The following is a 22,907-nucleotide window of genomic DNA, read 5'->3' on the forward strand; positions in this document are numbered from 1 at the left end:
TAAAAGTCACACGGAACGGCTCTGATTACTCCATGCCCACCATCCTCCCTGGATTGCTCTACAAAGGGAAAAAACGGACTTCTCCATTCACACGGGGGCTTTGCCTCAGAGTCCAGCCCCAACTGTGTGACTCTTTTTACCTTATGTTCTGTTCCTAGCATTTCATCTTAAAGCCTTACCCTGCGTGTGAAATGAGACTAGACTCGTGGATCTACTCACAGTTATTTTCCTGTAGTGGCAACAGGGTTTGCCTGACACATGCTCTCCTTCATGTTCCTGAAGGAGCTAAGAGCATCCCTAGGACCGATACCTATTCTTACAGACAGATAACTGGTTAAGTGTCCCTTCTCACTCAGGCTGTCACTCACCAGCTAATCAACTGTAGAAAAAGAACTGCCCGTATCCTTCAGTAAGCTAGGGATACTGTGGGATAAGAAACATTATTTTTACCCAGGACTTCCTGGCATTAGAGACTTGACACACCTTGTATTCTTATACTGATTACTATGGTTTGAAAGAAAATGACCCCCAAAGAGCATGGCACTATTAGGAGGTGTGGCTTTGCTGGAGTAGGTGTGACCTTGTGGAGGAAGTGTGCCACTGTGGAGGTGGACTTTGAGGTCTCATATATGCTTAAACTTCTCAGTGTGATACAGGGACCACCTCCTGCTGCTTGCAAGATGTAGGACTCTCAGCTACTTCGCCAGCACCATGTCTGCCTGTACACTGTCATGTCCCACCATGATTATAAGGGACTGGGCCACTGAACTGTAAGTGAGCCACCCCAATTGAATATTTTCCTTTACAAGAGTTGCTGTGGTCATGATGTCTCTTCACATCAATAGGAACCCTAAGACAGCTCCTGACACAGGAACTCCACTCACAGAAAGACTGATCGGTCAACAGTGAAGCTGAATTAGCACATGGGGTTGTAATGGGCTTCGGAGAGATAACCTAAGCCCCTGCATTTGCCCTCAACCCTACAGTCCAACAGCATCTAGAGTCTTCCTGAGGTATCCGGGGGATATTCATTTCTTCTGTATCCACTCAGAGCAAACCCCTGGTTTCTTTCCCAAGTCCCTTGGGAAGATGTGGGTATTCTTCTGAGGTTCCCACTGTAGGTTGTGCTGACAACCTTGAAAGTTTGTTTTTTCATCAAACTTGCCATAGAATAGACACCGGTTCATGAGTGAATAAAACCAAGGAGGTCTTAGGGACAGGAGGAAGAATGAATTTCTGCAGACCCATTGAGCTAAGATAGAGACAAAGGGTCTCAGTAGGACAGCAGGTTGCCTCATCAACTCTGTCATTTTCTTTTTCTTTTTTTTTTTTAAAAAATATTTATTTATTTATTATGTATAAAATATTCTCTCTGTGTGTATGCCTGAAGGCCAGAAGAGGGCACCAGATCCCATTACAGCTGGTTGTGAGCCACCATGTGGTTGCTGGGAATTGAACTCAGGACCTTTGGAAGAGCAGGCAATGCTCTTAACCTCTGAGCCATCTCTCCAGCCCCTCTGTCATCTTCTTGCTAGCAGCATTCAAGAAGTCTTGAAGGAAACAGTCAAATACAGTTGGTATCTACCTGCCTGTTGCTAAGGAAAATGCTCTTATTAACAGAGGGACAAAGATACATATATATCCCCCATTATCCTAAAAGACTCAATATTAGAGCAACAGAGTAAGCTAAGCCTCTTATTAGTCAATTTCAGGATAGGCCATGACTTCACAATTAGAACCTTCAAGGGACAGACTTTAATGAGACCAGTCTGACAGGAAGAAGATAATAAGAAAATCTTCTTCAGGACATACTGTTCTGAGATGTGTATGACAACACCCCAAGCCCTCCCTTCCTGCCTTCACCATTGGATAACTTCTTACCTTGCCTTTCAATATGCCATTGGGGCCCACAACCTTATCGAAAATGTGTTTCCCCACATGAGAATCCACAGCCGATAGGGGGTCGTCTAGAATATAGATGTCTGTGTTCTGATAGGTAGCTCTGGCCAGGCTGACTCGCTGCTTCTGACCACCGCTGAGATTTATGCCCTGAAGAAGAAATAAGTCCTTTTGAGCAGCATGCCCTAGTCCCCCTCTGCACAGTCTGACACAGAGGGGAAAAGAAAGGCATTTGCCTCGGTAAGGTTTAATGGCTTTCAAATGTCCTGTTCCTTTATATAAACAAGTCATTTCTATTCAAACAAATAACCTTAGCCCAAATGATTAGTCATGTCCGACTTACTGTTCTCTACCATGTAGCTTTCTTATTGACTACTTCTGACACTCTCTACCCTGAGAAAGTGGAGCTAACACAAAGTCAGAGTCTCTGCCACTTAGTCATTCAATCAATGGCTCCTGACTTCGAGGAAAAGACAACTCTAGAATTGTATTTCCACTCATCTCCTAGTGCCTCAGGGTCCTTGCCCTCAGAGGATTGATATGTTCACTTTTTAAAGGGGGGAAAGGAGTCAGTTGGTAGTGGCGCACGCCTTTAATCCCAGCACCCAGGAGGCAGGGGCAGGTGGATCTCTGTGAGTTTGAGGCCAGCCTGGTCTACAAGAGCTAATTCTGGGACAGGCTCCAAAGCTACAGACACAACCGTTCTAGAAAAAAAAAGGGGGGGTGGGTTGGGGGGAGGATAAAATATTTTAAACATGTAATAATCAAAATTTTCTAAGTAAATTATGCTATATATATTCAATGGATGTAATATAGTTATTCAAATCAATTCTTTCTCTTTTTCTTTTTTTTAAACAAATCTTTTGCTGTTGTTTTCTAGACAGGGTTTTTCTGTATAGCCCTGGCTGTTTAGAACTCACTCTGTAGGCCAGGGTGGCCCCAAACTCAGAGATTTGCCTACTTCTGCCTCCCAAGTGCTGAGATTAAAGCTGTGCCACCACGCCTGGCTAAAATCAGCTTTTTGTTTGTTTGTTTTTCGAGACAAGAGTTTCTCAGTGTAGCCTTGGCTTTCTTGAAACTCACTCTGTAGAACAGGCTGGCCTTGAATTCATAGAGATCTGCCTCTGCCTCCCAAGTAATGGGATTAAATGCATGCACCACCACCGCCTGGTCTAAAATCAGTTTTTATTAAAGATATTTAATGGCACAAGTCAACTCTGGGTCATTATAATAAACTCAGTCTCTTGATTCCTTTGCCTTATTAGCTTTGATTCAGATTATAAATTCTTATATATGTTTTCAGGTACAATGTTTAAAACATTGGAGGCCAGTTCTGGTGGTGCAGACTTTTAATCCTAGAACCTGGGTAGCAGAGACAGGTTCTCTGTGAGTCTGAGGCCAGCCTGACATACATAACAAGCTCCAGGTCAGTCAAGGTTACATAGTTGGATCATGACTTATATAAAGTATGCAGTCTTACAAACATGTTTTGTGTGCTTGTGACTATCATATTTATTAACACACTTTTCCCTATCATCCTCATTGTTTTTCTTCAGTTATTTCTGTACCCTTCAAGGTCCCTTGCCCCAAGTACCTTCTCTCCAATCTCAGCCATGTCTCTTCCAGGCAACATCTCCAAGTCTGGGAGGAGAGCACAAGCTTCAAGAACTTGCTGGTACTTCTTTTCATTGAATTCTGATCCAAAGAGGATGTTGTCTTTGATGGTCCCATTCTGAATCCAGGACTGCTGAGGGACATAGGCTGTGGTGCCCTAGATGGGAAGGATCAAACCAGGTGACAGTCACAGTTAGAGGCTGGAGCTAAGAGTGGCAAGGACCCAGCAGAGCTTAGGTTTGGAGAGCTGTACCCCAGGCTTCCCAAGTATCAGGTGTTTATTAATGTGAGAATCAGGAAGTTAGACCCAGTGTTCAACCACCAAACCATCCTCCCTGCACACCTTCTAATAGCATCATTTTCTTTCCTTGACCCTGAAAATTAGAAGGAATGGGCATGCTGCTCAGAACAGGGTTTTAGTCAAATCCAATGGCTTGGTTGGAACTAATACAATGTTAGCTAGCCCTTTCAGTGGCTTAGCTGACTCACTAGGAAGAAAACTCAAGTTGCTAAAATCAACACCACAGGGACAGAGGCTGAGCAATGCCTGGGTTTGAAAAATAACTGAGCTGTGGGTTAACAATCAAAAGTCTCCCAAAAGGAATTAGGAGACAAAGTTAAATCTGTAGCTGTCTCTGCTATAGTACATTTTTAAAAAATGTATATTGGCTCATTGGAGACTGATAAACAAGCGAGTAACCTCGTCATACTGTGGAAGAGGAAATGATTCTTCAGTGTTTCCAAACAGGTTAGTGTCAAGCAACTAGGCACAAACTTTCTCAAAATTAAAAAGAAAGCCTTCAAAGAGGTTGAAAAGTTCTTCGTGGTCCAAATAGGCTGGTTTAATGATTGAAAATTGGTTACGATTTTCTGTAAATATAACTCAGAGGAGAAGTTCAAAGAGTTGATGAAAATGTCATGAAACCACTTTCCTCTGGTTTCAAACAAATAAACCAATAAACCATAATTAGTATTGTGTTTGAGGAAACGTATTTAAAGTTCTTGCTCTCAAAAAAGGAGGTGAGCTGTGCACTGTGACACACGCCTGTCATAAAAGCTACTCAGGAGCTCTGAGGCGGCAGACCACAAACACAAGGCCTGCCTTGACTACACTCTGAGACAGGCTACAACCTATTTCAAAACAAAAAGCAAGAATAGGGGATGGTGGAGATGGTTAATCCCAAGATCCCATGTAAAGCTGGACACAGTAGAATATGTCTATGATGTCAGTGTTCCTAAGGGCAATTGGGAACCACAGGCAGTAGACTCCCTTCTGGGGCCTTGTGGGTCAGCTAGTCTGGTACCCATAGTAGTAAACAACAAAAAAGAGAGGCATCTGAGGTCATCTTCTTAACATGCACACTGGGGCACAAGTACACACATGCACACACGGGGCAGGGGTAGGGATTGAAGCAAAGAGACGGCTGGAACACGAAGAGGTGGAGCATTTGCCTAGTCTGTATAAGGTTTAGTTCCCATCTCTAGTGATGGTGAGGGCTCAAGACTAATCATGATGTTAGGTACAAATGCCAGTGTTGATTTTATAGATTACATTACATTACAGATTTCATTATTGTTTATTGTTGGTACTCTGGTTACAAAGTTAAGTTTGCTGTTGTTTAAAGATTGATTTTATTTTTATTTTATGTATTTAAGTGTTTTGCCTATTTGTGTGTATGTACACCACATGAATGTCTTGTGTCCAAAGAATCAGAAGTGTACTGCATCCCTTGGAACTGGAGCTACAGATGGTTGTGAGCTACCCTGTGGGTGCTAGGAATCAAACCCAGTAACTGCTGAGCCATCTCTCTAGTCCTTCAAAGTTAGGTTTGGGGAGCCTCTTAAAACTTTCTCCTAGGTCCTTTTACTTTTTGATGTGGGAGAATTGTCTGTATTCTGTCAATCATATTTTAATAAAACACTGATTGGCCAGGCAGGCAGTATAGGCGGGAAAACCAGACAGAAGTAGAGGTGATACAATGAGAACAGGAGAATTCTGGGAAAACAGAAAGCTTCCTCTGGCACTCCTGTGCAGACCACCGAAGAGGCAACATGTAACTTGCCCAGCTGAGAAAGGTACGGAGCCATGTGCTAACATAGATAATGATAATGGATTAATGTAAGTTACAAGGACTAATAAGGAGCTTGACCTGATGGGCCAATCAGTTTATAACCTTATGGAGTCCTGTGTGTGATTTTCTTTGGGCTTGCCGGCTATGGGGTACTGGGCAGGACAGAAACCCCAACAAGCCGGCCTTCATGTTACATATGGCGCTCACGTGGATAACTGAATCCACAGAAAGCCTGAGAAAGCTTGGGAAAGAATAGAATAAAGCATGTTTTCTTGGTAGCAGCAATTTTTCGGTTCTGCTCTGCTTGCTAGAGGCAAGCAAGTACTCTCATCTAAGAGAGAGTTCCTGACTCAGCTTTAGCTGCAAAACTTTGCAGCTCTTTTAAGAGGTCCTGCCACGAAACACTTAAATGGTGTTGATCAAAAGCTGAACGCATGCTTTTCGGTTTTCAGCCATAGCAGGAAAAAAGCTGCGCTGCGCTGTTTTAAAATGCCGGCTTTCTGGACTGTCCTGCCAGGGCAAACTCTGACTCTTTCAGGCAGGCATTCTGACTAAGTGTGGTCTGTGAGCAGAATGCTGCAGCTTGCTTGCTAGCAAGGACGTTGAAACGCCATAGAGTTGTGGCAATAAAAATGGCTTCAGCAGTACCTCTGCCATGAGGCTGGAAAGCTAAGGAATGGCCTAGATCCAGCCGTCAAAGCCATGGTTTTAGGCTCATGTGGTCAGAAAAAGAGAGATATACAGTAAAGAGAGATTCAAAGAGGAAGAAAACCTCTAAATGGTTTACAGTGTGTTAAAAATATATGCAGGCTAAAGGTTAAAGTCATTATTAAAAATAAAAAAGAAAGAAAGGGAGAAACAGGGTGTGGTGGTACACACCGTTAATCCCAATGCCTGGGAGGCAGAGGCATATTGACCTCTGTGACTTCAAGGGGTAGAGGTAGATTGACCTCTGTGAGTTCAAGGTGTGGTAGCACACATCTTTAATCCCAATGCCTGGGAGGCAGAGACAGATCTCTGTGAATTCAAGCTGTGGTAGCATACACCTTTAATGCCAGCACTGGGGAGGCAGAGACAGAGGGATCTCTGTGAGTTCAAGGACAGCCTGGTCTACAGAGTTATTCCAGGACAAAGATATACAGAGAACCTGTCTCAAAAGTAAAAATAAAAGAAATAGAGGTTAAAATAAAGATGGAAAATACACAGAAAATCTTGATACTGTATGCTATTATGCTCTCCTTGAATTGTTTGAATGCTGAGGAAGGAGAAACAGCTGCTAAAATACTTTTGTTTATAAATGCTGCAGAATTAATCCAAGATAGGCATTTTGAAAATACCTTGGCTTCAAAATTGAAGTCAAAAGGTATGTTACTTTGGAGAAGAGATTTTGCTTTTGTTTCCACAGAAAACGAGAGGCTCTGGATTTATTCAGAGTTAAGAAAAATCACCTTTGACCAAGGGAGACCACCTGAAAAATCTCTGACAGGAATAGATGGCCCAGATGACAGAGTTCTACATCCAGAACAGATTCAAGTCTGCTGCCTGAGATGATCAAGACTCACAGGATACTCCAGTCAGGACTTGATTATACCTCTAAATTTTCTTTAGGGCCCCATAAGATTATCAGCGCCCCCAACCAGCAGGAAGTAGCCTGAAATACTACGCCCACATTCCCAACAAATGGACTATGAGTATTTTCCTTTGTTTAAAAAAAAAAGAGGGAAATGATGCGGGAGAATTGTCTGTATTCTATCAATCATATTTTAATAAAACGCTGATTGGCCAGGCAGGCAGTATAGGCAGGAAAACCAGACAGGAAGTAGAGGTGATGCAATGAGAACAGGAGAATTCTGGGAAGCAGGGAGGTTCCTCTGCCATTCCTGTCCAGACCACCGAAGAGGCAACATGTAAGCTGTCACACTGAGAAAGGTACTGAGCCCATGTGGCTAAGGTAGATAAGAATAATGGGGTAACATAAGTTATAAGAGCTAATAAGTAGCCTGACCTAATGGGCCAATCAGCTTTATAACTTATAGAGATCTCTGTGTGATTGATTTTCCTTTGGGGCTTGCCAGTTGTGGGGTACTGGGCGGGAACAGATACCCCAACAAGCCGGCCCTCATGTTACAACTTTTATTGCACATTTTAGTAGATGGGGGGCTGTCAGACACACATGTCTATTTACAGCGGAAATGCCTACACTGTTAAGGAAGACATCTCTAGTCAACAGTTTCAATACCTTGGTATGCATATGGGAATCACATGGACAGCTCATTTGAATGTCAGATATTTTATAATGTTAGGTTCTATAACCAGAGTCTGTTTGTATAGGACTGGGGAGAGGCAGAGAATCTACAGTCCACAATTATACCAGATGTCTCCAGGACCTCGTGCATGAGTGGACTGTCCCAAATGGGGAAAGAGCACTAAGGCCCACGTTTGGGGTCAGAGGTCTTCTCCACTCACCTTGATAGTGATGTGCCCATGTACATTTTCCATTTCTCCCAGCATGGCTGACACCAAAGAGGATTTCCCAGAGCCTACAGTGCCCACGACAGCCACCAGCTGGCCTGGCTTTATGTCCAGGTTCACACTGAAAGAGAGGAGTATTTATGAAGGAAATGGGTGGGTGGAAGCAGTAGTTCAAGCCACTTTTCTTGGCTTCTACAAGAAATCTGTTTTTAGGTCATTTCCCCCTCAAGACTAGAAATTTTGCCATGGGTGTATAAGACCCCAAAGTGCTTCTTTATTATTCTTAAGTTCTGAGATACTGAAGAATGAATTCTAGCTCTCAAACTCATTAAAACAGTCAGTGTCAAGGGTGAGTTTATAGCAGTCCAAGTTATCCTAGGGGTGGTTCTCTGAGGACCAATGGTTGGACAACACCCTCTCTGGAGCCTAGGCACCTGATCTGGTTCAGGTCTCAACTCTGACACTGCTGGGTTGGGCAATTTTGAAAGGTCACTTTTTCTGGAGTAAGAGTTGGATTTTGCTTCTAAACTAAACTTGTTGCTTAATGTTTCCCAGATTTCTCTATTCTTTGGGTGATACCTGCTGGAAGCAAATTCTTTACCTAACCCTAACCTAACCCTGAAGGTCTGGCTTCTCTGGATGGGGAGGGGTCTACCTGGGGCTAGAATCCCAGGAACTCTCTGTGCCACCTTGACTATTTTGAGTCCCTAAAGCAGTTGGAGCATCAGGAAGCTGCCACACAGTCTTTCTAAACCTACTCTGGATGGCAGCAGTGAAGCGGTAACTACGTGCAGTTTCCTTTCTACAAAGGAAAGTTCTGGGCTGGGAGGTTTAGGGCAATGGCCTTGGCTCTGACTAATCCTGTTACTGACCCCAGAGTGCATTTCAAGGCTATAGTAATAGAAGAAAAGAGTAGGGAGTCATAGAGTTCTTTGCATGGGGTGTGAGGACACACAGGTTCTGAATCAGAAGGCATTCATAGCCAGAGTGAACAGAGGGTCTGGAGTCTTTTTAAACAGTGAGGTCTTAACAGGTACCCTACATACAGCAGTGCACTCACAACAGTAGCTACAATAGTGCCCCCCCTTATATTAGGCAAAGTCTTGCCAGATAGCCCAAACTGGTCTCAAACTCATGATACTCTTGCTTGGACCTCCTGGTGCTGACATGGCTGGTGTGTACTGACACAGGCAGCTCTGAAATCTATGGCAATAGTTCCCCTCGTCTAGTCTGGGGAGAGAAGCTGAAGTTCAGGACATGTACTTTCTCCACCTATTTTCTGGGGGGCACAAACATCTTCATGGATTCTCAACTGAAGAGACGTAGACTCGCAGCATGAAAGCAGAACTACACACATGGGAGAAGGCTGGACCTCTGCTCTCGGCTCCTCCCTCCAGGGTCTAGCCTAAACCAGTATCCAAGCGAACACAACATAGTCTTTTCTGGTGTTCCACTGTACAGAATTTTCCAAGAATAAGAGAGGGCAGGAGGGTCCTAAGAAAGCGAGAAAGCAAGGGGACAAACTCACTCTCGGATTGTTGGGTCCAAGTCCCGGTCCCAAGTAAAATAGGCCTCTGAAAACTGCACAGCTTTATCTGTTGATAAGATAAGAGAAAGAGCCCTCTCTTTAGTTACAGGCAGATCCTCATGTGGCCGCCAGCCTTTCCTTGGCATGCATGCGCCTCTGACTCCTCTGTCAGCCCCTGAAAACACCTCTGTTAGTTCCTGAGCTGCTACCAGCAGGAGGCAATGAGAGTTGCCAGGATGAGACTCAAAGTGACCTGCCTGTTGGGACCTAGAAGGGGGAGCTCAGATTCCTCGGACCTCTAGATGCCCTGCCCCCCCACAACACACCCCTGACCCTCTATCACCTAGTCCTCTGTGTGAGCTCTACTTTCTTAGTTAAGTCCTCCCCACTTGAGACTCCAGATCTACTGTTCACTCTGGCTATGGATGCCTTCCAATTCATAACCGATCTGCTCTTTCACCTCTAAGCTACCTTCCCAACCCCTATCCAGCCTGATTTCTGTTTTCTACGTCACTTGCACGACTCCCTGTTTATCTCAGAACAGCTAACTGTGTTCTGCTAAGAAATCTGGCTAAACGCTTTCCTTTAGGTGACAACATAGCTTGGATTGCTGGTGATATAAGTCTAATCAATTTAAGATGGACTCCGTAGCTCTTCCTTTTCATTAGCTGCTGCGGTTAAGCTCCTGCCTGTAAATAGTACGGAGCCAGCGCGATGAATAATTTGCAAAAATAATTTCCAAATGTGTTTACCAAAGTTGCTGACATGGCGAATGGCGGAGATGTCCAAGTCTTCCCCTCCCAAGTACTTCTCTAACCGTTCTACAGAAACACTGGCCTAGAAAAGAGCACAAGCGTTCCGAAGAACAGAGCACTCAGTAACACAGCCAGCACACATGGACTCCATAGCGATCCTAAGAACAGAGCCCTCAGTAACACAGCCAACACACATGGACTCCATAGCGATCCTAAGAACAGAGCACTCAGTAACACAGCCAGCACACATGGACTCCATAGTTTTGGTTTGTTTGCTTGGTTGGTTTGGTTTGGTTTATCAAGAAAGAGTTTCTCTGTGTAATCCTGGCTATCCTGGAACTCACTGTGCAGATCAGGCTAGCCTCAAACTCATGAGATTTGCCTGCTTCTCCCTCCTAAGTGCTGGGACTAAAGGCATGGGTCACCATCACCCTAAATTGTTTTTTGTTTGTTTGTTTGGTTGTTTTTTTTGCTTTGTTTTGACTTTTTGTTTTTGTTTTTAAGAGAAACTTTAAGAACATGAAATTGGGTGGGTAAGGAGATGGGAGAGAATGTGGAAAGACGGGGAAAGGAAAGAATATACTTAAAATCTAGTGTATAAAATTATCAAAGAATAAGTAAAAAAATCATAAAAAAAAAAAGACTTGGCCTTATGGAAATAAAGCTAAGGGGAAAAAAGGAATTCGGTATCAAACACAAGCAGGGAACTGATTTTCACTTTGCTATTAGCCATGGATTGGCTACAGTTGGGACCTACAGATCCAGCCATACTTCAGCCCTGAAAGCTGTCCATCACACCTCAGCCCTGCAAGCCATCCCATCATACCTCAGCCCTGCAAGCCATACCATCATACCTCAGCCCTACAAGCTATCCCATCATACCCCAGCCCTGCAAACTGTCCCACACTAAACGGAAGTATATAAAGACAGTATTTCAGCTTTCAGAGACTTGGCTTTCAACTCTATGGCTATTTCTCTCCAAACTTTGCTCTTGTTTCCAGAACCTGTTTGCCACTTTCTTCTATGACAGAGCCCTAACTTCTACCTACTTCTGGTAACTGGGCCCAGTCTTGCCCCTATTTGATTGAGTCTCTGCCTTAATAAGACATCCATCTGGTATTGAGATGATCTACAATACTCTGAAATTGCTAGAACAGAAGGACTTGGGAGGTTTTCAAGGAGTAATCACTTGGATGCTTTTCATTGCCTTCCTGTCTTCTAGGAGAGCTGTCATCAGATTGTTTCCCACAGATATTCAGCCCCTGACAAAGCATGGAACCTTAACTGTTGATCCAGCTGCTTCGTGGGTCAACACCTCAGAAACAATGTCCTACAGCCCGTGTTACGACTTTGTCGGGCCTTTTTTTGGTTTGGTGTCAACGTTTCGTGAAAAGGAGAAGGGAGTGAGCACCTTGACTGATCTTACTTGTGTTGTGTGCACAATAGACTATATCTAAAGGAGAGCACGATTGCTTTCCTGGCCAAGTGGGTCTCCTTTATTTATTCTCTCTAAGACAGAAAGAAGGGCTTCTGTTTGAATTCAGTCCTTCTTAAGGCCAGAGGTGTCTGAACTTGATACCTCTCAAAGGAATGCCGGTCGACTCCGTACCCCAACATTCTAGCCCAATTGTCAGTCTCCCATTTATCCTTTGGACTGACTCTTAAGGTCTAGTTCATGGTACCTATGTTCTCAGTGACTATGTTCAGTTTTCAGAACATAAGACATGCCTCAGCTTGAGGCTCCCAAACTTATTATCACATAGGTTCATGCAAAGACAGGGTTTTGTTTTGTTTTGTGCCATTATTTACCTAAGGGTATGTCAATGCCTCAAGAGCTTTAGAAAAACAAGAGAGAAGCTAGTCTGGGGAAGCGGCTCTGACCAGGCATAGTCATAATAATCTCACTAAATGCCTTTGTAAGACCGTCTCCCTGTGAAGCTGATGAGGTTAGTATGATTATCCATATTTTAAACTGGGGCTCAGAGGACTTACAGTTTTACTAAGATCAATCATTGGTCTCCAGAAACCAGATGAACTTTTAATTTAACCATTACCAGCAGGTGCTCAACATAAGATAAAGAAGGCTAGTAATCTGTACCACAAGGCAACTAAGCAGGTAGCAGTGGAGCTCTTAGGTACCTGGAGCATTGAAGAGATCACCATAGGGAGCGTGGCAAGAGGAAATCGAAGGATGTTGAAGAGGGTGATGGAGGTGAAAGCCTTCTCTGCACTCAAAACATTGTTGCTGTCCACCATGACATAAACAGAAAAGGTGATCACAGACACCTAGGAAGAATAAGGCCATGAGAAACCCACGCTAAAATGGACCAAAGACCTCTGTGCCAAGCTTCAGGAGCACTGTAATCAGGAACGTCAGGGACTACCCCAATCTCTTCACATTACCCATAAGAAAATAGTCCTAGCAGAGGAAGAGGAAGAAATACCTCCCACAAGGGGACAAATTCAATGAACGGATTCCTAAGGTCAGAGCTTGGGCCTTCTCTTTCAACACATCCGCATTGCTTTCCCCATAAAGACAAGTCCTACTATGTAAGTGATTCCTGGAGTCCTCATCCATGATGAACATCCTGAAACCTCACTAGTGGCTACTAGATCACCCAACAGTACATGCAGGGTAGAGCAAGAGTTGGGGTTGTAGGAGTTTGAGGAAGGGGGATAAATTCCCCGAATCTAGTGACTGAGTCTAGAGATGGCTGGAGTCTACTAGGAACAGACTTTTCTTCTCGGAATATGACCTCAGTCCATACCCCTCCCACTCACCAGGACTGGAGTTAAATGCAAGATGAAGACTATAACAGTCTGCAGTTGACCAAACAATAGCAAATTCTTGAGTTCTTTCTTTCGAAGGCTGAGGACTTGGTCTCTGAATGAAGGTTCCCAGGCAAAATATTTCAGGATCTAATGGGTCAGAGAATAGCAAAATTCACATTGTTGTCTGAAAGGGCACCAGGTACATATGGTCCACTCTTATTTTAGGATAAATTACCAAAAGAATAGGGGAAATCTAGATTATAGAGAAGTAGCTTGTATTTACTAACAACCTGGTAAATTCAGAGCATCTCTCTCTCTCTCTCTCTCTCTCTCTCTCTCTCTCTCTCTCTCACACACACACACACACACACACACACACACACACACACACACACACACACATACTTCACTTCAATTAATTTTTCAACAAACTCTCCTCGTTTGCCTATCCAAATAGATTTGCCAAGACATAGAACTTCCTATGTTAGAGCTTGAAAATTTTGGAGCAAATCGAGGTGAAACAATCACCCCCCTTTTGTAGAGTACTGTATCCATTTTAGCAACGTGGGAACTAGTAGAAAGAATCCCTGTGGAAGGCTTCACTAATAGACTGTGTCAGGGAGGTGGCAGAATGTCTGAGCTCGAAGAAACTGAAACAGTTTCAACGGGTCTGACAGCCCTGACCTTCATGGGCATTTGCACTCACATGCGCACACACACACTCACACACATACACACACACACACACACACACACACACACGGGGGAGGAAAGGAAGGAGGGACAGAGGGAGGGATGGAAAGAGATGTAAAAATAAAACAAAATTTTCTTTAAAAAAAATAAAAATAAAAAACTAATGGTTGTGAAGGTCAACGCCTTAGGGGGCCCCACTACTATTGTTTTCTAATGGAACTTCTAAGTGTTCACATTCGTACCCACAGACTGGTGCTGCTCTCAGCTTCCTCCATGAAGCTTCTCTTTGCCAGAGTCAGCAGTTACTGCAGACTCACAGTTGGTCAAAATGCTGAGAACAGGTGACTACTAAGCGAGGCTCAGCCCTAAGCAGTGCTTCCAAATCACTGCTCTCCTGCTTCCAGGGCCCAGGGAACATCGTGAAAGATGGAGGAGCAGAAACGATGTGAGAGCCGGAAGATGGGGGGTACCGCAGAACACTGTTTTCTGTGCTTGACAAGGACACTGCCCTCAGGAGCCCACAGCAGCCGTCATTAGGGACTGACTGGGCCTGTCAACCTTCCACCATGGGGAGGGGAGGGAAGCTCAGAGGGCTCGCTCTAACCTGAGCAGCTATCGGTAGTTAATGGCTGATGTAGGTGGACCTTCTGTTATATGTTATTTTTATTGGTTAATAAAGAGACTGCCTTGGCCCTCTGATACGACAGAAAATTAGGTAGGTGGAGTACACAGAGCAGAATGCTGGGAAGAGGGCAAAGAGGCAGACGCCATGGAGCCAGCCACCAGGTCAGACATGCTGAATCTTTTCCGGTTAGCCACCGCCTCGTGGTCCTACACAGATTATTAGAAATGGGTTAATCAAAATGTGAGAGTTACCCAGTAACTAACTCTCTAGAGATAATGGGCCAGACAGTGTTTAAATGAATACAATTTGTGTGTTATTATTTCTGGGGCTAAGCTAGCCGTGCGGGAGCCAGACGGGATGAAAATCAGGCCTTCCCGCAGCTCCTCACTACAAATGACTGCTAGTTTGCCTTCCGGTGGCAAATTTCTATAACTGAGCAAACAACTCTATGCTCATGTGCATGCAAATAATCCTAGTTAAACTCAGGGGGCTTTCTGTATATTTACAGATAGGAAATTAGAGAGGGTATGTCTAGAAGAAAGGGTTCAGAGGGCTTAGAAGGGGATAAGAGGGGATAAGAGGGGGGGGGATAAGTGTAGTCAAAATTTGTTATTTATAAAATTGTTAGATAAATTAAAATTTATTTAAAAACATTTCTACAGTAAAATGTAAAGACAAACAATTTAGGGTAAACAAATAGAAATCAAGGTTCAAAAGTGTCTGGAAGGGTTAGCGATAGAAGAGGAAACAGGAGACTTGTGGGTAAACGAATCAGAAATCACATGACACTCAACAGCTGAATCAGTCACTGCCTCTCTTACTGTACCCAGAGGATTTTCTCTGTTAGCCTTTTCTTTGTCTTTACCTTAATTCCACTGAGAATCTCATTCATGATTTTTAACCGCTTGTCTTTATACTTCATATTTTTGACCTGCCAAGAGAAAGAAAAATAAAACCAAACTGAACTTCCGCAAGAGAAGCTCCAAGTTTGCGGCTAATGGTAGACACCAGTGGGAAAGGTGGCTGCCATCTCATCAGAACTTGAGGTGCCCCGGGATGGCATTGGTTTCTCTCCAACTCTTGCCATTTCCCATTCTGTTTCTTCTGTCCCTGCCTCTTTCTGCCCCTGATAGATGCCAAGTGTATTCCTATCTGCCCTCCTTTGCCTGACTGTACTCTATCTCCAGAATGTTCTCCCCTTGCTGTCCCCAAATCTCCCTCCTCCGTTGTCAGGATGTACCTGCCGGTCAGAGCTTGGTTTCAGATGCCCAGCTCTCCGCGGACGTCTTTGGCCTGACTGAAAACTACCCTCCCACTATCGTTTTGTGTTCAGTTCTCTGTGTGGTACTCATCATGACTCGTTTCTTTATTGTATTGTTGTCTATCTCTCCACCCTGACAGTAGGATGCTTGTCTGATTCCTTGCTGTGCTCTCGGCAAAACGTGAAATGAAGAGTTTTAAGACGATATTTGCTACTAAATGAACATAAAGCAAATGAATGAATAGATCACAGGCGCTAGGGAGTCCACCACTACTGTGATTCCTGGCAGAGCTGAGGACCATGTATGCTTGGAGGACTCCCACCTGGTAACAGCAAGGGGCAGCCAGGACATAAAGGAAAGGTGGAATTACCCATGGAACTGCTATGGGTGGTTGGTTTATTTTTGCTATGGTGAAGAAGCAAGATTTAAAAAAAAAAAAAAAAAAAAGTCCCTTCTGGAAGAAGCTCAGCATTGCGGGGTGGGGGGTGGGACTATAAACTAAGTGATCAGAGACCAAAAGGGAAGATAGAAAAAGCCAAGCACATTTGGGATGGCAGAAAGTCTCCCATAAGCTTTTCCCTCCTCCAGTTCCCTCTAAGAATTAGCAATGTAAGTCAGAGTTTGACTGTTGAAAAGGCACATGCACACTGGTAACTATTTCTTTACCTGAATATTCCTGTTCTTGGTAGCCAGTACTGCGTTGACTGGGATAAGGAGAACCATTACCCCAACACCTGCTAAGACTGAAGGTCCCAACTCTCTCCACAGGAAGTAGATGGACAAGACAATCTGTAAAGCGGTTGACCACGTCAATTGAATGTAGTTGGTCACATCCATTAGCTTCTGGGCATCGACAGACATCAAGTTCACGGTCTCTCCAATGGTGTACTGCCTCCTGGCCAAGTTAGATAGCTTCAGAGCCTAAAAATAAAGAATAGGACTGGGGTCAGCAGATAAGACAAAGGGAATGGGGAGAGGAGGACCTCAGGAAAGGAGGGAATAATAGAAGAATGGGCTCCACATGGACACACCTTCTCTCTGGGGCCACAGCTTCCCATTCAAATCTTAACACACGGTGTTAACCTCATTTTTGACCACTTGTTTGTCTGTTTTCACCTTCATTCAACCCCGCCCACCTATACACTTCTTTGCCCAGAAAATTCCCATCTATCTTTTGGTATCAACTTAAATGCAACTTTTAAAAGGACTACCCAGACTTCGACATTTATAAGAGTGACTTCTTTTTGCAACCTCTAACAGTCTACAGGTAACTCTTTCTTTACCTTAGGTATATATTTTTTATTTATTTCTCAGATGTAACTGTGGTGACAAAGTCTACATCTATCCATTTCACTATTGTATCATAGTCAATTCAATATTGGAGAATGGGAGAAAATGAGGAAATTAAAGATGCAGAAAGAGAAGGAGCATTGTTGATTCAGTCTGGCTATGAACTTCCAGCAATCCTCCTGCCTCAACTTCCCAGGTGCCGAGAGTACAGATGTAAGCTACTTCGGCTACTTCTGTAAGGCATAGTAAGGAACAGCGATGTGAGTATTAGTCTCTTGTTCTCCCTAACATGAAAGCAGAAAGCCTATACTGTGAGATTCAGACATGTAGAACTTGTCTGTGAACAGCAAGAGAGCACATAACTTCAGATGTGTGACCTCTGCAGTTTTCCTCTCCATTCTAAAAATTCTTGTCCTCCTTGATAATGCTTGAATTTTTTAAAACTGTGGTGCAATAGAAGTTAGATATCTCAAAAGCCTAGAAAGGTACTGGTGTTGTAGAATATCATTTTTAAGCGTGTTACTTTTGTTTATGCTCTGGAACATTTGTTTGACGATGCAAAGATGTGTTTGATTAAATAAAATTCACCTGTGATCAGGAGATGCTCCCGCAACCAGCAGGCAGGAAGTTGTAGGGAGGAGCAATGAGTGAAGAAGGTAAGGAGGGCGTCAGGGCCCAGCCACTCAGGCACCCAATAGCCACAAAGTAAGAGTGGAAGTAAGATACACGGAAGTAAGAAAGATGAAAGCCCAGAGGGAAAAAGTAGACAGGTTAGTTCAAGTTTTAAAAAAGCAGGCAAGACACAAGCCAAGCTAAGGCTGGGCATTTATAACTAAGAGTAAGCCTCTGTGTGTGAGTATGGTTGTTTTCAGTGTCAACTTGTCACGAATCAGAATTTTAAAAAGTAGAGAGCCTGTCCTGAAGAACTGTCCTGGTTGCTTTAATTGATTGATATCAAGTCCAGAGAGATGACTTCGCAGGTAATAACACTTGCCACCAAGCCTGTCAACCTGGGTTTGATCCTCAAAACCCACCCGTGCAAGTTTCTCTCTCACCTACACATACATACACAATATACATATGTACAGACATACCTTCCCACATATCCCTATACACACACATATACCCACACATACTTATACACACAACACACTTACACAACACACAATAATGCATATACCTACACACAAATATACACACACACACATAAATGCAATTTAAAAATTTTAACCATGTATCAGAGAAAGATGAGCAAAATCATCTCAAGCAAATAGAACACCTCCCAAACCTACAGAACTCAGTAATGCAAGTATGTAATTGAAATAAGTAAGTAAGTAAGTAAGTAAATAGGCAGAGGAAGGTTTGGTACCTGATAAAGATAGAAAAAGGAATTACTAGGCTGGAGGTAGCTCAGTGGTAGCACATTTGTGTAGCATAGAGAAGATTCCAAGTGTGATCATCAGCGCCCCCAAAACAAAACCATAAACCCTCATGAGAAGAAAGAACCAGAAAAAGAAATTTCTGGGAAAAATATATTCTAGGGTGATGGGGCCGTGACTCACGCAGCACTCTAATGCCCCTAGTAAGATCTGCTGTGGGACAGATATACCAGGTCTTTGAACTCATGCTAGTAAGTATTTGAATTAAAGTTGATGGTTCAGTGGTTAAGGGCACTGACTGCTTGAGGACTCAGATTCAATTCTCACTCTCCATATGGAGGCTTACAAATGTCTGTAACCCCAGTTCAGGGCGATACGAGGCTTTCTTCTTGCTCCCACAAGCATCAGACACACATATGGCGAACATACATTCAAACAAAACATCCATGCACATAAAATAAAACAAAACAAAAATACTTTAAAAATTAAATATTGATGGTTTTAAGAGTGTGCCCCTCAGCACCTTCTTCTCTGACTTTACCTTATTTCCTTAGGCTTTCCATTTTGTGGGGACAGGCAATGAGAATGTGTGTCTGAGCCTTCAGAGCCAAGTAGCAGACCCCAGGCAGCTTGCTAGCTTCTCCCTAGGGTGCTCAGTATCATGAACACACTTCATTTTTTAGTTTCCAAATAAGGATTTAGAGGAACCTTATAACTAATCAAAATTAAGTTTTGATATTAATTTTTATTTCTATCAAATTTTTCTCAACCTTGGAATAAATGTTCATATTTATTGTTTTTTTTTCTTGGGTTTGATTTTTTTCTTTTCCTTTTCCTTTTTCTTTTTTTGGCTATACTTGACATAATCACTTACCTTCCTATATACAGAAGCCATAACAGTTGTCCGTACACTCATTCCCAACACGAAACAAAACTGAAAGTAACTCTGAAGGCAGAAAGACTGGATGAGACTCACGACAAACATTAGGATTGCAGAGACAAATCCAACCCACGCGTATGTGCCAGGGTCGCTCACAAAGGCAATGAGAAATCTGCAGGAACAAAACCAAATAAAGTGACACTCACTCATTAGACCCCCAAGGACTCCTTCTTCTATTCATGCCCAGCTAAAATCTCACTCTTGCACTACAGGTAACAACACAACCAAAATTGTCTCTGACACAAGCTAAAGTCACCTGACAGGAGGAACCTCAATTAAAATGATCAGGCTCTAAGTGGGTGTAGGAAATTTTCCTTTCCTTTTCTTTTTTCTTTTCTTTTCTTTAATTTCCTTTCCTTCCCTCCCTCCCTCCCTCCCTCCCTCCCTCCCTCCCTCTCTCCCTCTTCCTCCCTTCTTTCTTTCTTTCTTTCTTTCTTTCTTTCTTTCTTTCTTTCTTTCTTGTTTTTCAAGACAGGGCTTCTGTGTTTAACAACCATGGCTTTCCTGGAACTCACTTATTTTTTTTTTTAAGATTTATTTATTTATTATGTATACAACATTCCTTCCATACCTGCTTGCATGCCAGAAGAGGGCACCAGATCTCATTACAGATGGCTATGAGCCACCATGTGGTTGCTGGGAATTGAACTCAGGACCTCTGGAAGAGCAGTCAGTGCTCTTAACCTCTAAGCCATCTCTCCAGCCCCTGGAACTCACTTTGTAGACCAGGCTGGTCTTGAACTCACAGAGATCTGCCTGTCTGCCTCCCAACTGCTGGGATTAAAGGCATGTGCCACAATGCCTGGCTGGAAATTTTTCTTAATTAGCAATTGATGGGGGAGGGTTTAGTCCACTGTGGGTAGTTCCATCCCTGGCCTGGTGGTCCTGGGTTCTATAGGAAAGTAGGCTGAGCAAGCCGTGAGGAGAATCACCTCTCCATGGCCCCTTCATCAGCATCTGCCTCATCATCCTTGTCCTGCTTGAATTCTGGGTTTGACTTCTTTCACTGTTGGAGTATGGTGTGGAAGTGTAGCCAAATAAACCCTTTCCTCCACAACTTGCTTGGTCATGATGTTTCATCAAAATAATAGTAACCCTAAAGCATGCATTCCCAGTACTCGGGGGCTAAGGGAAGAGACTAAGAATTTAATGTCAGCCAGCCTAGGCTACATAGAGAGACTCCAAAAAGGTGGGAAAAAAGATCTTTAGAGAAATCTCTCTCTCTCTCTCTCTCTCTCTCTCTCTCTCTCTCTCTCTCTCTCTCTCTCTCTCTCTCACACACACACACACACACACACACACACACATCACATCACATGTCATGTAATGTTTCAGCCCTGTCATAGGGAGTGATATTAACTCACTCATTTTTAGACAATGCAAGCTCATACCCAGATGAGATAAAGGGCTCTCTGGTTGGTCCTTCACTCTGTACAGTGGCAGATTGCAAAGCCAATCATGAGCACCCTGGACCTCTAAGAAAGGGGCTGGCTATGAAGAGAGGAAGTTAGTCACTCATTTGCTCTTCTGAAGCACGCCGCCCACCTCTTAGATGTGGCTCAGTTCGTACTCGTTCAGCTTAACAAAGAAGTCTAATGAGTATGTGGCCTCCTCTTAGGAGAGGCACACAGAAAAGAAAGAGATTGAAGTGTCATCTGAGAGCTCGAAAGCAGCCTTGTGATTTGCAAGTACACGAAGCCGGAAAGTAATGTGGGATTCCCCTCTATGTGCTGGGAATACCATTGGTTAATAAAGAAACTGTCTTGGGCCTGCACAGGGAATAGAGGTAGGTGGGGCGGGGGAAACTAAATGGAATGCTGGGAGAAAGAAGGAGGAATTACGGAGAAGTTATGTAGCCCTGCTGGAGACAGATGCTGGAACTTTACCCGGTAAGCCACAGTACTGTGGCAATACACAGATTACTAGAAATGGGTTAAATTAATATATAAATGTTAGCCAGTAAGAAGCTAGAGCTAATGGGCCAAGTAGTGTTTTCAATAATATAGTTTCTGTGTGATTATTTTGGATTTGAACTGCCGGGTGGCTGGGAAGCAAACAAGCAGACTCACTGCAACAGGAAAGGGGGTGAAAAGTAGGAGTATTTTTCAAAACAGGAGCCCAATGAATACTCTTGCCTACATACACAAAGGGCAGGGGAAGGTAGCAGCAAAGGTCTAGAAAGGACAGCAAGTCCTGGGCACTCACTTCAGTAACTGTGGATTCAGAAACATCAGAATATCGTGTATAAATTTCAATATAAGTGATTTCAGGGTCACTGCATAGAAGGTTTTGAAGAGGGCCTTCACCAGCCAGGACTTGGGGAAGTCTTTTGTAGTCTTAGACTTCTTTTTCTTCTTTTTAGTTTCTTCCTATGTATAAAACCAAAAACAACTATGTCCATAGAATTATGTAGTGAAAGCCTCCTACTGTGCTCTGAATGGCTCCAGGCTCCAGGAGGGCCTATGCACAGTTGTAATCTTCTCTTCACCTCCTTATTGCTGCCCACTTTCTGACTTTTCTCTTCCCACCCAACTCATAACTTTTGGATTGAAAAAGCAGACAACCAAACTAGAAAGAATACATCATAAAGAAAAGCATGGACAGACACTGGAGTCCCCATACTCAGGAGGCTAGGACAGAAGGATCATTCATTTGAGGCCAGCCTGAGCTACACAGTGAGTTCAAGGCCAGTCCTAACTACATAAAAAAAGACTGTTTCAAAAACTCAAGGTCTGAAGTTGTAGCTCAGTATGTAAAAGAGCCCCAGACCTTAGCACAACTGACTCCATGATGAAAGTATCACTCAGTCCCTAAAACTCAGGGCATGTAGGCAGTACCATCTGCCAAAACAAAAACAAAGACCTAATTCATCGAAGCCCATTGTTCTGGAAAAGTCTCTAAATGTCCTAACCATACATTTTAGCATCTGTAGTTCCACTTCGGGCTAAGTGTTCTTATTAACTGAAGTGTGTCAACCCAGAACATGGTTTTTGTGCTTAAAAACTCATGCTGAGAAAGGCTCATGGCTACATTGGGATTGCGATAGATAGATAGATAGATAGATAGATAGATAGATAGATAGATAGATAGATAGACAGACAGATAGAGATTCATACTCTAGAGAACCCCAAGTAATAAAAAGTCCCACTCTCAGTATCTTAGAATGTGCCCTTCTTTGGAACTAGGATCTGTGTGTGTAAGCAAACTGCTCTTTAAGGTAGACTGTAACTCAGCATGACTGATGCCCTTATAAGAGGAAAAGAGACAGGGCTAAGATGGCTGTGTGACAACTGAGACAGTGAGAGGGATGGTGTAGCCACTAGCCAAGGAATGCCTAGGATTTCTAGCCTAAACCAGAAGTAGGAAAGGCAGAAATCATTCTCCCCTCCGTGTTTCAGGGAGAAAATGACCCTGTTGGTGACCTGAATTCAGGCTTCTAGCTTCCAATGCTTGGGGTGATGCATTCCCCCTTCCTCTCCCGACTCCGACACTATCCTCCTCCTCTTTCTCTGTGTGTTTGTGGTCCTGGGAATCAGCAGCCACTCTATCATCCTCTCTTCTCTCTGTCCTTCCCTCCCACTTCCTTCCCTTCTCACTATGCTGCCC

At 43.5% G+C, this 22,907-nt stretch overlaps 1 protein-coding gene across 1 annotated transcript in view; it reads right to left on the bottom strand.

The window, feature by feature from the left end:
* LOC146893664 (ATP-binding cassette sub-family C member 2-like) overlaps positions 1 to 22,907 on the bottom strand; it is a 61,781-nt gene that overhangs the window by 23,622 nt on the left and 15,252 nt on the right. Inside the window, exons 8-18 of the mRNA XM_087907878.1 lie at positions 21,507 to 21,670; positions 19,236 to 19,413; positions 16,359 to 16,613; positions 15,296 to 15,361; positions 13,122 to 13,259; positions 12,480 to 12,626; positions 10,338 to 10,422; positions 9,586 to 9,652; positions 8,052 to 8,178; positions 3,494 to 3,670; positions 1,882 to 2,049 (exon numbers count right to left, since the gene is read on the bottom strand). Of these exons, the coding sequence (XP_087764004.1) occupies positions 1,882 to 2,049; positions 3,494 to 3,670; positions 8,052 to 8,178; positions 9,586 to 9,652; positions 10,338 to 10,422; positions 12,480 to 12,626; positions 13,122 to 13,259; positions 15,296 to 15,361; positions 16,359 to 16,613; positions 19,236 to 19,413; positions 21,507 to 21,670 (1,572 nt within the window). The remainder of the gene's footprint in view (positions 1 to 1,881; positions 2,050 to 3,493; positions 3,671 to 8,051; positions 8,179 to 9,585; positions 9,653 to 10,337; positions 10,423 to 12,479; positions 12,627 to 13,121; positions 13,260 to 15,295; positions 15,362 to 16,358; positions 16,614 to 19,235; positions 19,414 to 21,506; positions 21,671 to 22,907) is intronic.

Source organism: Myodes glareolus, chromosome 7 (genome assembly GCF_982192425.1).
Source record: "Myodes glareolus chromosome 7, mMyoGla1.1, whole genome shotgun sequence".
Taxonomy (NCBI): domain Eukaryota; kingdom Metazoa; phylum Chordata; class Mammalia; order Rodentia; family Cricetidae; genus Myodes; species Myodes glareolus.